Raw genomic sequence first — 16,875 nt, forward strand, 5'->3', positions numbered from 1 at the left:
TCAGAGTTAAAAAAAAACACACCTGGTTGTTGAAGCTAACATTTCATATCCAGATGAACATTTTTCAGAAAAACTTAGAGACTTTAGTGTTGCTCTTTCTGAAAATTTTATTTGATGATATTCTCCAGATCCAAGAAATTTGAAGACACTAATCCTCTCATCTTAAAGAGGCATCAAGATGTAGAGTCTATAATTGATGGCAGATTAGTTTTAGGTATAAAGGTAACCAACAAGAGAACTGAAAATAATCATATAAAATTAAAAGACGACTGAGAGAAAGAGTAAGAGAGTAAAAGGAAGCTGGGAGTGGGTCATGAGCTAAATTCCTTCTTTCAGAGAGGGCAGAAATAGATCTTTTTGGAAACTGATAGATCAAGAAATACACGTATAAACACATTAGTTGCAGATACGGAGATAGCCATCAAAATAATCTTACACGGGGCCCTGGGTAATGGGACTGGCAGGTAGGGGGGTGAGAAATAGACTTTAGCTTTTCTTTCTTTCTTCTCTCTGTCTCTCTGTCTCTCTGTCTCTCTGTCTCTCTGTCTCTCTCTCTCTCTCTCTCTCTCTGTCTCTCTCTCTCTCTCTCTCTCTCTCTCTCTCTCTCTCTCTTCTTTCCTTCCTTTCTTTCTTTTCAAAGACAGTGGGAGGAAACATACCAAAATGTTAACAGGAGTATATCAGAGTGATACAATTATCAACGGATTTAATTTTCTTCCCATTTCCTTGGAGTCTCCAAACTTTCTACAATAACCATGCATTATTTTTATAATCAGAAACATACACAAGGTTTTCTTATTTAGGACAAGGGAAATCTTGTGGTTATTTAATGATTACCCAATCCTTAGTAGTCTTTGCCCTTAACCTCTGATTTATTGGAGGAGCTTCAAGTGCACACAGGACTTTAATAAACTCAGCTTCCTAAGGAGATACAATCTCACTGGTATTAGAAAAGAAAGGAGAGAGGTGTGACCACATTTAATGTCTCCCCATCTCTGGACGGTCCTCCTTTTCCCAGCACTTTCTGAATGACAGGGCACTCTGGTTGAATCTTCTACCCATTACAGAGAGTGTCTACATCCACCACTTCCCTGGCAGACAAATGTCTAACTTCAATTTCAGTATTTTCAGCGATCATATCCCCCAACAGTCCATTTTCTTGTCGGACAGTTATTTTTCTTACAAAGTTCTTCTGTATGTTTAGCCAAAGTCAACTCCCTGAAACAACCTCCACCCACTTGCCTTGATCTTGCTCTCTGAAACTTTTCAGAACAAGCTCGGCAATACGGTCCACTTCTGCAAACACTTGAAGACAATTCCCACATGTCACTGGCTGCACACCACGCTCATGTTTGCTGCACAGCTTGCTGGCACCTCAGCACTTCTAAAACCTCTAGAACCAAATTCCCCTTTTGCTTCCCTGGGACTGATTATGAGCTCATTCATTCATTCATTCGTTCATGTTGTAATTCAATTCATTCATTTACCTACTGTGCATCGGGTCCTTTCTGTAAGGATCACCTTTACACGAATAAATTTAGAGTTTCTCTCACCAGCTTGGGCAAACAAATTGACTTAGTTCAGATGACATAAACACTGCACTAGTGACAAAACAAGAAAAGCAGTGACAACAGTGCTGAAGAGTCAGTGAGGAACAAAGCGTCCAAAGGCAGGTAGAAGAGGAAGCAGAGAAATAAAATCAAGTTGAGGAAAAAGTTCTCATAGAGGAAGTGAAGTTTTACTTTATGAGGACTTATACTTCCAACTTTTCCAGAGAAGATACTATTTTGAAATTTTTAAGAGGAAGGCAATCTGTGTCTGTCACTCTCAGGATGGAGGACAAAAAAGTAAACTATAAATTATAATTAGAGCTCCTGAGACTATGAGAAAAGGTGAATGGATTATTCACTACAGAGGGGGGAGAAAGCTAATACATTGCTTTTCTTTTCTCCATAGAGCTTTGTGTTTATAAAAGTAAAACAAAATGTGATATATCTATACAGTGGACTATAATTCAGCCATAAAAAGAAATGAAGTACTTATAAATGCTACAACATAGATGAACCTCGAAAACCTTATGCGAAGTGAAAGAAGCCAATCATAAAATATCACATATTACTATATGATGCCATTCATATGAAATAGAATAGGGAAACTATAGAGACAGAAAGTAGATTAGTGATTGCTTAGAGATAAGAGGGATGGGGAGAAAACGGGTTTTTTTTGAGGGAATGAAAATGTTACAGGGGCTGGCTCGGTGGCTCAGGTGGTTGGAGTTCCGTGCTCCTAACTCCGAAGGCTGCCGGTTCGATTCCCACATGGGTCAGTGGGCTCTCAACCACAAGGTTGCCAGTTGGATTTCTCGAGTCCCACAAGGGATGGTGGGCTCCGCCCCCTGCAACTAAGATTGAACAGGCACCTTGAGCTGAGCTGCCGCTGAGCTCCAGGATAGCTCAGTCGGTTGGAGCACAGGCTCTCAACCACAAGGTTGCCAGTTCGGTTCCTGGACTCCCGCAAGGGATGGTGGGCTGCGCCCCTACAACTAGCAACGGCAACTGGACCTGGAGCTGAACGGCACCCTCCACAACTAAGATTGAAAAGACAATAACTTGACTTGGAAAAAAGTCCCGGAAGTACACACTGTTCCCCAATAAAGTCCTGTTCCCCTTCCCCAATAAAATCTTGAGAGAGAGAGAGAGAGAAAGAAAATGTTATAAAACTGACTGTGGTGATGGTTGCACATATTTGTGAATATATTAAAAACTAGAAGTGTATTGAAATTAGAGAATTGTATGATACATGAATTATAGCTCAAGAAAGCTGTGTGTTTTTTTAAAAAAGTTAATTAATAACTATGATTAGGATGGGATACTGATTTATTTCCCAAGACTTTTCTTGGATGCTCCAGAAAATGGCAAAATCTCCCTAACTTAACTAACTGTAACCAAAATCTCTTACTCATACCCGAGGATATTGAAGCATATTGTTCGATGTTCAGAGTCTAACACACTCTTGATTCAACCCCTATGCCTAGAGTGCATTTAATACCAACATTCAACAAATACCTACTGAATGCTGGGCACTCAGGTCAATAGTGAAGAGAGTGACCCTGCTACAGGCTCTCAGAGACTATTTCTTTCCCATTCAGAGCCCAACAACACCCGCCACCAGCCCCCAGCTCAGTGTCAACACAAATCCCACTTCCTTTGGCCAAGTTCCTTCCTTCTTTTTAGAGTTCAGGTAACCTGAGGTCCTTGATGCATATGTTCATAGAACACCAAATCTAATTTGTCTTTCTAAAACCCTGTTTAATGATCAGAACAGATGGGAGGAAAAGAAAAAAAAAAAACCTAGTGAAAAGAAGCAGATGGTGGATTTTCTTTTATTTCCACACAAGACCCTTTCTGTATTAATCAGTGTGGCCAGCTGAGGGGCTCTTCCTCCTGGGCTGTCTCTTGCAGCCCCTATCTTTTCTATTATTTCTTTACTCAAACAAGTCACTGTGAATGAGCACTACCCTTCTTCCCTCTGCTGGGAGTGATCTTCTAGACTCATGGAAGGCTTTGGGAGAATGAAAGCTCTATTTCAGATCCAAGTTTGGGGAGATGAGCCATGACAGTTGGATTGCCTGAATGGTGCAGAGGACACCTTGTACTGCTCATTTTCATCTGATGGTAGGTGCCCGCTGAATTACAGTCTCCCGATTTATTAGAACAGCTTAAAGATTTATTAGGAAATCCAGTGTTCGCTTCTCAAATACCGAAAAGACAATAACTACGTATATTTGACTGAGTGAGTACCCGTCATTGGTGTTTAGGGAGTCCACTATCCATAGATTTCTGAGTCACTATTCTTTTGCAAAAATCAAAGTCACCTTAACTAAGAAATATAACAAGGGACCAGTGAGGCACAGAGCAGGTGGAGAGAGGGACATTCAGAACATGGCTCTACCTGAGACAACAGCATTTGGGAAAGCTGGTAAAAGACAGGGAGGAAGACATGTTAACCACCAAGAAAATGTCTCTAGAGTGTATCAAGGAATTAGTTAGACAGTAGTGGGGTTCCCGCACCTGCTTAGTGAGGTAGAGTTTGGTTGGAGTAGATCTCTTGGTCCTCGATCTATATACATGGAGCAGCTGCCAAGGGGCCAGGAGCCAAAGGAAGCCCAAGGGAATCCACACCAGAACAGTTTGCTCAAAGCAAAGTGGCAGGTCCACCTCTGGGCTATCCAGCAATGAGGAATTCTGGGGGACCAAAAGAGAAGAATTGTTGGCTATATGCGTTTTGGAAGACAGAGGATCCATTCTAGCCCACACCTTCCACCCTGTTTCCAAACTATTTTAACTCAGTTCTGTATCTACATCCAGCCCGACCCTTTAGCTAGCTGTATGTTCCTATTCACCCCTATGGATATAGATTCACCATTTAATGACACTTAGCAACTTTTCTGGCCAATCCAACCTCTAAAGATCTTTCTTCCTGTGATTCTAAGTGAATTTCTTCTGAGTAAATTTCACCACTGCACCTGCCAAGTGGGAAGAAGAGGCACTGTTCCCCAGTCCAAAGGGGAGATTAGTTCCCTGGGATATAAAACTTTTATTCTAGTTTTTAGCACTGATGAACTCACTGGCAGACGTTCAAACACGCAGGCAGCCGGCAGGCATAGTGCTTAGTCATACTCTGACATTTAGACTCCTATGGCCCCAGGGCTTGTGCTAAACCCGAGGGGGACTTCAGCATAGGAGCAGCGATGACACTGTTAGACAGAACACTTATTCTCAGCAAGTTGTGTACTAATTTTTGCATTCTGCAATAAATAGAGGTGTCTTGTGAAGTGAGGGTGGGGGATATCAATTCTTATATCTGAGTCATGTGAGGGTAGATTTTTCTCTCCCCAATAAATATTTTTAAATTGTTTTGTACAACTCTTTGCACAGACTCTTTAAAGAAAAGGTTAAGGTGCCCTGATAATTCTCAGAGAGAATCTCAAGGATTGGCCTATCGAAATCCCCCTTCGGGGTAAACTTGTTCTATCCTTGAGGGCCCAGGTCCTTTCTAAGATGGAAGGGTTCCCCATGTGCTCTGCTATCTCATTCATGCTCTTATCTCTCCATACAGTTATCTAACTTTAGAATTAAGAAGACTTATCTAAGATATTTGAACTATTTTAACAATCGCTCTAGGTGATTCTGATGCTAGGAGTTTGTAGACCATATTTTCTCAAAATCACTAAATCCAAGGTCCCTTCTCATTCTCTATTTTACTAAACCATTTGGTATTGTTTACTCTGTTTATCTTGAAATTCTCTGCTCTCATGGTTCAAAAAATTGTCTCAGTGTTCATGATGCCCAAATTTAAATCCCTGGCCTCAACTTCCAGCCCATATTACTAATTGCCAGTTCCGCTAGAACAAAGCATTATCATTTCAACATCAACATCTGTCAACAAGACTCAATCATAGACTTTGTCTTTTTTCTCCAACCCCACAAACTACACAACAATTCCCTCTCCTAACACTGATGAAATTGGAAGCCTTTTCCGTATTTCTCTTTAGAGAGAGGCAATTTTGTAGCTAGCTTGTCCAAGAAAAGAGTCTGGGATACCATAAACATAGGTTATAAAATAAACTCTAGGCTAATACTCTATTTGTTCTTAGTTTGAGAAGAGGATAAGTAATTTCTTACCCAAAAAGTAGAATTGCAGAACTTCTCCAGCATGATTCCTGGAGCACTCCTGGATCAAAGACTCTCGTATGACTGTGTTGTTTCTTGTTTACCCTTTTACTGAGAGAAGGCGGTAGGTGAATAGCAATGTGTCATCTCCCATTCTGATATTCCAATTAAAAGCAGATCTCCTGAACTTTCATCCCAACAATTTAATCATTAACCTTGCTCGAATGTATGTTTACATGATCCCAGGAGATAGACATTTGACTGAGGAGACCCAGGGACCGGTAGACTAACCAGTTCCCACAAGTACCAGAAACTCTGTAGGTGTGAGCATATCTTAAGGGAACCAATGAAAGATGTCAGCAGAGCTGGCTGACAAATCAGGAATGGAGGAGCCTTCCCTTTCCTGAGGGCACATGACTTAAAGAGAGAAGCATCAATAGAGAGGCATGCACCCCTCAATGTGCAGTTTCACTTCCATTTAAGGCCTCAGAGTTAGTAGAAATGTGAAATATCCTACTCCTCTAGATTTTTAATTAAGAACATAGAACTTGAAACCTGGTTAAAAATAGTGTAAACTCTGAAAAAGTAAGGTTATACAATAACATATTCAATGAGAACCTACACATATGTACTTATGCATTTATGCAACAAAATGTTAACCTTAGCTGTAGGATTGTAGGTGATTTTTATTCTCCTTTTTGCTTGTCTATATTTTCTGATTTTTCTATAATTATCAGGTATTTTTATCTAACATTATTTTAAAGCAAATTTTTTGTATTACCGTAAAAAATGTGTGATGTAAAATTTATCATCCTAACCATTTCTAAGTGTAGAGTTCAGTAGTGCTAAGCATATGTACATTGTTGTGCAACCAATCTCCAGAACTTTTCATCTTGCAAAACTGAAACTCTATACCCATTAGACAACAACGCCTTAGTATCCCCATCCCCTAGTAAAGCAAATGTTCTTTAAAAATCATGGCACCCTAAATTAACAGCAGCCAGACATACTTGCCAACGTATTAAAGGGCAAACATCATCTTTTGGAGGATTACATGGAACCATGTTGGTCATCAACACACACACACACACACACACTCACACAAATAGGTCTTTGTTTTGTGGGTATATAAAGACAGTATCTACAGAGATTAATTAACAATAAAGTAATGCATATTTTAGTATATACATACATACATATATATTCTAATGTATACTTTAATGCCTGGCCTAAGGTTAACTATATATTTGTTTACCTTAAATTAATAAAAATATTTACCAATAGTACCAAGGAATATGTTCTGGATTACTAACATCTGAAAGATATAAGAATTTTACTAGGACATTCATTCAGTTAACATCTTATCAGAAGACAACCATAAGATCCATACTTTCCTGTGTGTCTGTAAGAGTGTTAAAATGATTTAGGCCTTGGGATGAGGTCAGACCCAGGGTCCGATAGAAACATGATATTAGTATACTGGCTTTGGTACAAACCTCTGACCACACTAACAGAAGCAAGCTGGAAAGGTGATGTAATCACAGATTTTTTTAAGTCCCTCAGTGAAGACACAAAGAATCCTAAATGAACTAAACTGGGGTTGGTTTGGCCCATGGGCCAAATCCAGCTGACCCTTGGTTTTGGGAGACCCTGGTTTTTACATTTTTAACTATAAAATGTGTAAAAGACTATTCAGCATAAACAATCTTTCAATAAAAACTGTTCAATCTTGCCTCAGCCCACAAAACATTTTCTATTTGTTATGAAGATTCTGGTGTTTTCTGGCATTATAACTGTAAGTTGAGTCTTTAAAGAAAACCTTTGCTAATCCCTGAACTATGCTCTAGAAATGACAAGACCTTTATAAAACAGAAGAGAGCCACAGTGGCTTTCATCTCTGCCTGAAACAGAACAAGGAGGGGAAATCTACCATAAATGGGGTTCAGAAGAAACCAGCGTAACTTCTAACCAACTTTTCCAGGCCATGTGTGGGGCTGGCATAACAGCTTAGAATCTAGAGGAGCCACAGAAACAGACTGTACTACCCCCAACTCTTTTGGTCACACTGGTCTTCACCAAGTACTGAGATTAATACTACGAAATGGGAGGGAACTGTTAGGAGAGCTGGGAGAAAACCCCTAGGCACTCGAAGCTTTCCCCTGTGGGAGACCAAAAGGGTTGACACAAATCCCTCCAATGCAGTTCCACCTTTGCAGAGAGTAAGGCAGCCCTGACCATTCTTGGAATGGTGATGATTTCTGTCAGGTGACATTCAACAGGAATCCATTCTGTGGCAGGTGGCAGTCAACAGGAAAAAATGCCTTTGTTAGCCTTGTTTGTTTGTTTTTGTCTGTTTGTTATGAAGATTCTGGTGTTTTCTGGCATTATAACTGTAAGTTTGAGAAGTTAATATCATGTGCTTCCGATCAGAGATAGAATGCACGGTGTATATTTGTTTTGTATGTACACCAATATAGGTTTCTGTAATTCTAAAAATTAGAGGCTTCTTCTTCCCTCTAAACCTCTAGTTTTTTTTTCTATGATTACCCATTAGTTGTCAATATAAAAAAAATGGAATTCCTATACCAGGGATGATAAAAATATACAGTAGGTCCCGATAGGAACTTTTTATTTTAATAAAGGACAATAATATATTAGGGGAGCCTTAAAACACACAGGAAAAAAATCTTTAACATACATGGGTCAGCTTTTTTGATTAGCATACTAAAGCCTCTAAACTAATTCAAGGAACATCAAGAAAGACAAGATCATGAGGCAAGCAGTGGTCCAATTATTTTCTCATATAATTATGTTTTATGATTTGTCTAGATACACCGAGGGTATTTGTCCTCCATAATTAGATCAACTAAATTTGGACAGATTTGTTTATCATAAACAACTTTTCCTAGTTCCTTAATATGCACATTTTAAACTTATGTAGTCAAATGGCCTTTCCATACTAACCACATAAATGTATAAATGCATAAATAAAACCCAGTCCTCATTAGTCTTAAGGATCCCTCACAGTTTCCCCACCAAAAGCAGCACCCTCTAAGGCCTGAGGCAAGGGCTGGGCTTCAGTCTATAATTTCTAAGTTTCTTTTTTATGGGCTACTTAAACCCCTTAGTTCCCCTTGTAACACTCCTGTATTAGCAAACAGGAAAAAGGAAAAGTCCTATAGACTAGTAATCCACCACTGCCTATCACAGAAAATGGATGAATCATTAAATAAAACAGTGGAAATGCTTGGGCACTCCAAGAATAACTGGACTCATTAGCTGGAGTCGCCCTCTAAAACTGAAGAGCATTAGACTTCCTTACAGCCTCAGCTTGGGGAACATGCCTATATCCTAAGGAACAGTGTTGCTTCTATGTTAACAAATCAGGACAAGTCCAACAGAACATTCAGAGCATCCTTGAATCCGCATGTAGGATCAAGACCTCAGCCTCTTTCTGGGATTCAAATTCATGGCTCATGTCTTTACTTCTACCCTTTGCAGCTCCATTATTAATCATACTAGTGTTATTACTATTCAGGCTAATGATAATCAACTTACTAACTAAATTTATCTCTTCTTGAATAGAGGCTATAAAGCTACAAATGATCGTCATTAACAACTATCAACCCCTGGGACCACAAGCTCCAGACACCTACCATGGAACGATGGATGGACACTTCCCTCCCCATCCTCCAATCAACAATTAGCAAGCAGATGGAACTCAAAGAAATCTCAACGTCCCTTTACAGCAGGAAGCAGCCAGAGCGGTCATCACCCCAATGTCCCCAAAGATTTGGATTCCTAATGCTTGAGGGGGGAAAATGTTAGGTAACTGTTAGGAAATGGAGGAGAAGGAGGTGTAGAGGGGGTCCGTAGTGCCCACAGAAAAAGCTCATAACCAGCTTTGATTACCTGCCTCTGGCCACGTATCTGATTTTACAACAACAGATGACAAAAGGTGGCCTGGAGCAAGATAAGGATCTGTGTCAACAGACTTCCATCCATCTTAGGAGGTCATGCCCTCCCATGAAAGAGCATACACCACCTTTCCCACCATATCAATACGTAACTCCCTCACTCCACCCAGCAAACTATAAGTCCTTTAGACTTATAGTTTGCATATAGTTTGCATATAGTTTGCATATAGACTTATAGTTTGCATAGAGAGCCCACATGCTCCCTCTCCCTCTCTCTCACGCACTCTCTCTCTCTCTCCCCCACCTCAGTTAGGCCCATTCTCTTCCCTGAGAATGTATCACTAATACCAGGGACCTAGGCTTCTCTCTCTCTCTCTCTCTCTCTCTCTCTCTCTCTCTCTCTCTGACTCTCTCTCCTGCTCTCCCCCAACTCAACTAGGCCTGTTCTCTTCCCTGACAATGTATCACTAATAAACCTTGCTTGCATATTAAAACGCACACACACACACACACACAAGCACACACACAAGATAGAAAAAGAGTGGAATACAAAAGTGGGAACAAAGAACAAGGGTAACAAATATAAAACAGTAACGAATACTGTAGATATCTATCCAATTATATCAATAATCACTTTAAACATCAGTGGTCTAAATATACCAATTAAAAGACAGAGACAGATTATGTCACAGAAATGGCATAATTTCTGTGGAATTTACAACAAATTGAACAGCTATAATTTCACAAAGGACTCCCTGCACAGCAAGACTAAGAGACATGCAACTGAAATCATCTAAAGGTGGACAAATTGGGCGAGCGGGGGAGGAGGGAAGCAGGAAGTGCACAGATGGGGGCTGCATGGGCACAGGAAGCAGACCAGAGCTTGGAGCTCTAAGCTCCCTGCAGTATGGAACTACCGCAGTCATGTGAAAGGGAAGAATTTGGACTGCTGGCGCTCCCACAGTCCCACCTGAGGGATCAGCATGTAACATGGCTGAACTCAACACTCATGGCAGAGACCTTGGAGCAAAGACTGAGGGAAGAAGGGCGAGAATGGTGGTTTAAGCCCTCACTGCCAAGCAGAGGATGGATGGCTTAGGCATGGAGCCTAGCCGACCCTTCCCATCCTCCCAGAGCTTGCTTTATGCCCACCCTCCCAGTGCTAGAAGTGGAATGGTAACAGTGTCAGATCAGAAGAACAGAATATTTGCAGTTCTGAGACCTGTGGCTCTGCAGCCACAGACTCAAAGCCCAATGAATGCTCGCAAAAGGGAAGGAAGCGTAGATGCAAGATTAGCTGTGCTGGTAGCCTCCACCATTGCTCAGAGCTACTTCTCACAAGCCTCCCCACCCCTGCCCACACCTATCTGGGTGGATCCTTGAAGGGGTAAACAAAACTCTGAAACTGGTGCAAGAAGAGCTTTGGACTCAGAAGCTCTCCACATCTCCCCACAGAGGTGGTGCCCTGAGACCCAGGCAACCTGCTCACAAAGAAGAAGCCCACCTTCCAGGGAACCCCTCCCCCCATTGTGTGAGAAGCAGGAACAGTGCAAGAGAAAATATAACGCTACCACATGAGAGAGAATAAAAGGCTGCAGCAGGAGAGAAAATAAAACATTCCACCAATCCCTACTGGAAAGCAAAAGAAAGGCCTTTTCTTATCAACCTGTTGCAGAACCCACTCATGTAGATGCCCAGGAAGAGAAATAATAGTTCATTAATTGCCATGAATAACCAAGGTAACAAGGCAGCTCAGAAAGAAAATAAAAAGTCTCCAGAAAATCAATTTAAATACATGGAAATACATGACTCAAATGACAGAGAATTCAAGATTGCAGTTCTGAAAAATGTTAAAGAGATGCAAGAAAATACAAACAGGCAGTTTAATGAACTCAGAAACACAATCAAAGAACAAAATGAACATTTTACCAAAAGATTGATATTTTTTAAAAAGAACCAAGTAGAATTTCTGGAGATTAAGAACTCAATAAAAGAAATGAAGAATGAAATATCCAGTGTAGGTAATAGTGCTGACCAGATGGAGGAATGGATCAGTGACATCAAAGATAGAAATCTGGAAATGACACAGATGGAAGAAGAGGGAGACTTGAGAGTTAAAAGAAATGAAAGAACTCTATAAGAACTTTCTGACTCCATCAGAAAGATCAATATAAAAATAATGGGCAGACCAGAGGCAGAAGAAAGGGAGAAGGGAACAGAGAGTATATTCAAACAAATAGTTGACAAGAACTTCCCAAAATTGTGGAAAGAAATGGATCCTCGAAATCCAAAAAGCAAATAGAACACCTAATTACCTCAATCCCAACAGGCCTTCTCCAAGGCACGTTGTATTGAAGCTGTCAAAAATTAACAAAGAAAGAATCTTCAAGGCAGCCAGGGAAAAGAAGACAGTAACCTAGAAAGGAAAGTCCATTAGATTATCATAGATTTTTCAGCAGAAAAAGCCTCTGCAAGCCAGGAGAGAGTGGAATCAAATATTCAAATTATTAAAAGAGAGAAATTATGAGCCAACAATAACATATACAGCAAAGATATTCTTTAGATATGAAAGAGGAATAAAGACTTTTCCAGACATACAGAAGCTGAAGGAATTTTCTAACACACAACCTGCATTACAAGAAATATTGAAGGAGGCTATTTGACCTGAAACAAAAAAGCAAAAGAATACAAAACCATGAGCAGTATTATGAACAGACAGACAGAGGAAGGAAATGGCAACCCCTACACAAACAGGACACCATACACTTAAATATAACATACAGGATAAAGAAGAGAAAAAAAAAACACTTTAAAAAAAAAAGAGGAAAAAGACAACTTGCTATTACAGCACAGAAATCAACTCACAGCATAAACAGGGATAATTTGTGACAACAAAAACATAAAAGGGGAGAGAATAAAGGTCTGAACTGGCAAAGGGAGATGGAGAAAGGAAGCATGATGAAGAAAATGGAATACTCTAAATATGAAACTTTCTTTTACATAAACTTAATGGTAACCACTCAAAAAATCCAGAACTGAAGTATATTACATAAAAAAGGAAGAAACAGAGGGAAAAAAATCATAGAATACAACCACACTGAAATAACAGACGGCAACAAAAAGGTAAAAAAACAACAGAGACACCGTCCTACCAGAAAGTCAAAGATAGAATGCTAGGAAATCCTCATATATCAATAATCACCCTAAATGTAAGTGGATTAAACTAATCAATAAAAACGTACAGAGTAAGGCCGGCCCGGTGGCTCAGGCAGTTGGAGCTCCGTGCTCCTAACTCTGAAGGCTGTCGGTTTGATTCCCACATGGGCCAGTGGGCTCTCAACCACAAGGTTGTCAGTTCAACTCTTTGAGTCCTGTACAACTAGCAACAGCAACTGGACCTGGAGCTGAGCTGCGCCCTCCACAACTAAGACTGAAAGGACAACAACTTGAAGCTGAACAGCACCCTCCACAACTAAGATTGAAGGAACAAAAACTTGACTTGGAAAAAAAGTTCTGGAAGTACACACTGTTCCCCAATAAAGTCCTGTTCCCCCTCCCCAATAAAATATTTTTAAAAAAGAAAAAAAAGGTACAGAGTAGTAGATTGGATAGAAAAAACTAAACCCAACCATATGCTGACTCCAAGAGACACATCTCAGCGACAAGGACAAATATAAACTCAAAGTTAAAGGGTGGAAATTGACACTCCAAGCAAATGGTATCCAGAGAAAACCAGATGTAGCTATACTTATATCAGTTGAAATAGACTTCAGGATAAAACAGGTAACAAGAGACAAAGATGGACATTTCATACTGGTAGAGGGGACTATACAATAAGAAGTCATAGCACTCATCAATATTTATGTCCCCAATCAGGGAGCACCAAAATATACAAAGCAACTATTAACAGAACTAAAGGGAGAAATCGACCAAAACACAATTATAGTAGAGGACCTAAATACATCATTGACAGCTATGGATAGATCATCCAAACAGAAAATAAATAAATATCAGACCTAAATGACACTTCAGATGAAATGGACATAATTGAAATTTATAGAGCACTTCATCCATAAACATCAGACTATACATTCTTTTCTAGTGTACATGGAACATTCTCAAGGATAGACCATATATTGGGACGTAAAACTAGCCTCAGCAAATTTAAGAAGATTGAAATCATACCAAGAAAATTTTCTGATCACAAGGCTTTGAAATTGGATGTCAACTGCTAAAAGAAAGCAGGAAAGGCCAAAAATATGTGGAGATTAAACAACATACTTTTAAAGAATGATTGGGTCAAAGAAGAAATAAGAGGAGAGATCAAAAGATACATAGAAACAAATGAGAATGAAAATACATCCCACCAAAATTTTGGGGATGCAGCAAAAGCAGTGTTAAGAGGGAAATTTATATCATTACAGGCCTATCTCAAGAAAGAAGAAAAATACCAGATGAACAGCCTCACATTACACCTTAAATAACCAGAAAAAGAAGAACAAATGAGCCCAAAGTTAGAAGAAAGAAGGAGATAATAAAAATCAGAGTATAATTAAATGAAATAGAGAACAAAAAGACTATAGAAAAAATTAATGTGACAAAGAGCTAGTTCTTTGAAAAGATTAATAAAATTGACAAACCCTTGGCTATACTCACTAAGATAAAAAGAGAAAAGACACAAATAAACAAAATCAGAAATGAAAGAGGGGAAGTTACCACAGATGCCACAGAAGTACAAAGGAACATCCAAGAATCCAAGAATCTAAGAATACTATGAAGGACTATATGCCACCAAATTCAACAACCTAGAAGAAATGGACAAGTTCTTAGGAAATGTGTTCCTATGTGTTCCTATGTGTTCCTTCCAAGGCTGAACCATGAAGAAATGGAAAATATAAATAGACCAATCAACAGTAAGGAATTGAATCAGTCATCTAAAATCTTCCCAAAAGCAAAAGTCCAAGACCAGATGGCTTCACTAGTGAATTCTACCAAACCTTCAAAGAGGATCTAATACCTGTGCTACTCTAACTTTTCCAAAAAATTGAAGAAAAGACAATACTTCCTAACTCATTTTATGAGGCCAACATTACCCTGATACCAAAACATGGTAAGGACAGCACGAAAAAATAAAATTACAGACCAATATTTCTGATGAATACAAATGCAAAAATCCTAAACAAAATTCTAGCAAATCGAATACAACAATGCATTCAAAAGATTATCCATCACAACCAAATGGGGTTCATCCCAGGGGCACAAAGGATGGAACAATATATGTAAATCCATCAATGTGATACACCATATAAACAAAATAAAGGACAAAATCACATGATTACATCATAGATGCAGAAAAGGCGTTTGACAAGATACAAAATCCATTTATGATTAAAACACTTAATAAAATGGGTATAGAAGGAAAATACCTTAACATAATAAAGGCCATATATGACAAACCCTCAGCTAATATCATAATTAATGGTGACTGAAGCCCTTTGCTCTGTGTTCAGTAATGAAACATAGTTGTTTCACCACTGCTTTTCAACATAGTATTGGAAGTCCTAGAAAAAGAAATTTTTCTCAGAAAAAGAAATTAAGAAAAAGAAAACCTTTTGCAATTGCAACAAAAAGAATCTAAAATACCTAGGAATAAATTTAACCAAGGATGTGAAAGACCTATACAATGAAAACTATAAGACATTTTTAACAGAAATTGAAGACACAAAGAAATGGAAAGATATTCCATGTTCAAGGATTGGAAGAATCAACATAGTTAAAATGGCCATATTACTCAAAGCAATATACAGATTTAATTCAATCCCCATCAAAATTCCAATGGCATTATTTAAAGAAATAAAACAGAAAATCATCAGATCTGTATGGAACCACAAAAGACCCTGAATAGCCAAAGCAATCCTAAGAAAAAAGAACAATGCTGGAGGTATCACACTCCCTGACTTCAGCTTGTACTACAGAGCAACAATAATCAGAACAGCATGGTACTGGCAAAAAAACAGACACACAGACCAATGGCATAGAACTGAAAACCCAGAAATAAACCCACATAAATATGGACAGATAATTTTCAACAAAGAAGCCAAAAACATACAATGGAGAAAAGAGAGCCTCTTCAATAAATGGTGCTGGGAGAACTGGAAAGCCACGTGCAAAAGAATGAAACTAGACTGCTATCTGTCACCGTGTACCAAAATTAACTCAAAATGAACCAAAGACCTAAACATAAGACCTGAAACAATAAACTGTATAGAAAAAAACATAAGTATTAAACTTATGGACCTTGGGCTCAAAGAGGATTTTATGAATTTGACTTCAAAGGCAAGGGAAATAAAAGCTAAAATAAATAAATGGAACTATATCAAACTATAAAGCTTCTGCACAGCAAAAGAAACCATTGACAAAATAAAGAGGCAACCAACCAAATGAGAGAAGAGTTTTACAAACAATGCCTCCAACAAGAGGCTAATATCCAAGATGTAGAAGGAACTCATACAACCCAACAATAAAAAAACGACCAATCCAAGTAAAAAATGGGTAGAGGACCTACATACACATTTCTCCAGAGGACATACAGATGGCCAATAGACATATGAAAAACTGCTCAATATCACTAATCACCAGAGAAATGCAAATGAAAACCACAATGAGATATCACCTCACCCCAGTCAGAATGGCTATCATCAACAAGATAAATAGTAACAAGTGTTGGAGAGGCTGTGGAGAAAAAGGAACCCTTATACACTGTTGGTGGGAATGCATATTGGTGCAGCTGCTATAGAAGGCAGTGTGGAGGTTCCTCAAAAAATTAAGAATAGAATTACCATATGACACAGCAATCCTTCTCCTGCAGATCTACCCCAAAAACCTGAAAACATTTATCCATAAAGATATATGTGCTCTGATGTTCATTGCAGCTTTATTTATGGTGGCCAAGACATGGAAACAAAGTATCCTTCAATAGATGATTAGATAAAGAAGATGTGGTATATATATACAATGGAATACTATTCTGCTATAAGAGAAAATAGTGTCATTTGGGACAACATGGGTGGATCCTGAGATTATTATGCTAAGCCAAATAAGTCAGACAGAAAAAGTAGAGAACCATATGATTTCAGTGACATGTGGTATATAAAACTGAAAACAACAAAAGAACAAGACAAATAAATGAAGAAACAAAAACTCATAGACACAGACAATAGTTTAGTGGTTACCAGAGAGTAAGGAGGGAGGGGGGTCGCAGATGAGAGTAAAAGGGATCAAATAAT

At 38.9% G+C, this 16,875-nt stretch overlaps 1 protein-coding gene across 1 annotated transcript in view; it reads right to left on the bottom strand.

The window, feature by feature from the left end:
- ABCC2 (ATP binding cassette subfamily C member 2) overlaps nt 1-5,837 on the bottom strand; it is a 57,869-nt gene extending 52,032 nt beyond the window's left edge. The window contains exons 1-2 of the mRNA XM_081074065.1: nt 5,685-5,837; nt 4,071-4,244 (exon numbers count right to left, since the gene is read on the bottom strand). Of these exons, the coding sequence (XP_080930191.1) occupies nt 4,071-4,244; nt 5,685-5,717 (207 nt within the window). The 5' untranslated portion in view covers nt 5,718-5,837. The remainder of the gene's footprint in view (nt 1-4,070; nt 4,245-5,684) is intronic.
- Between the last annotated feature and the right edge of the window lie 11,038 nt (nt 5,838-16,875).

This window comes from Rhinolophus hipposideros (assembly GCF_964194185.1).
Source record: "Rhinolophus hipposideros genome assembly, chromosome: 15".
Classification (NCBI taxonomy): Eukaryota; Metazoa; Chordata; class Mammalia; order Chiroptera; family Rhinolophidae; genus Rhinolophus; species Rhinolophus hipposideros.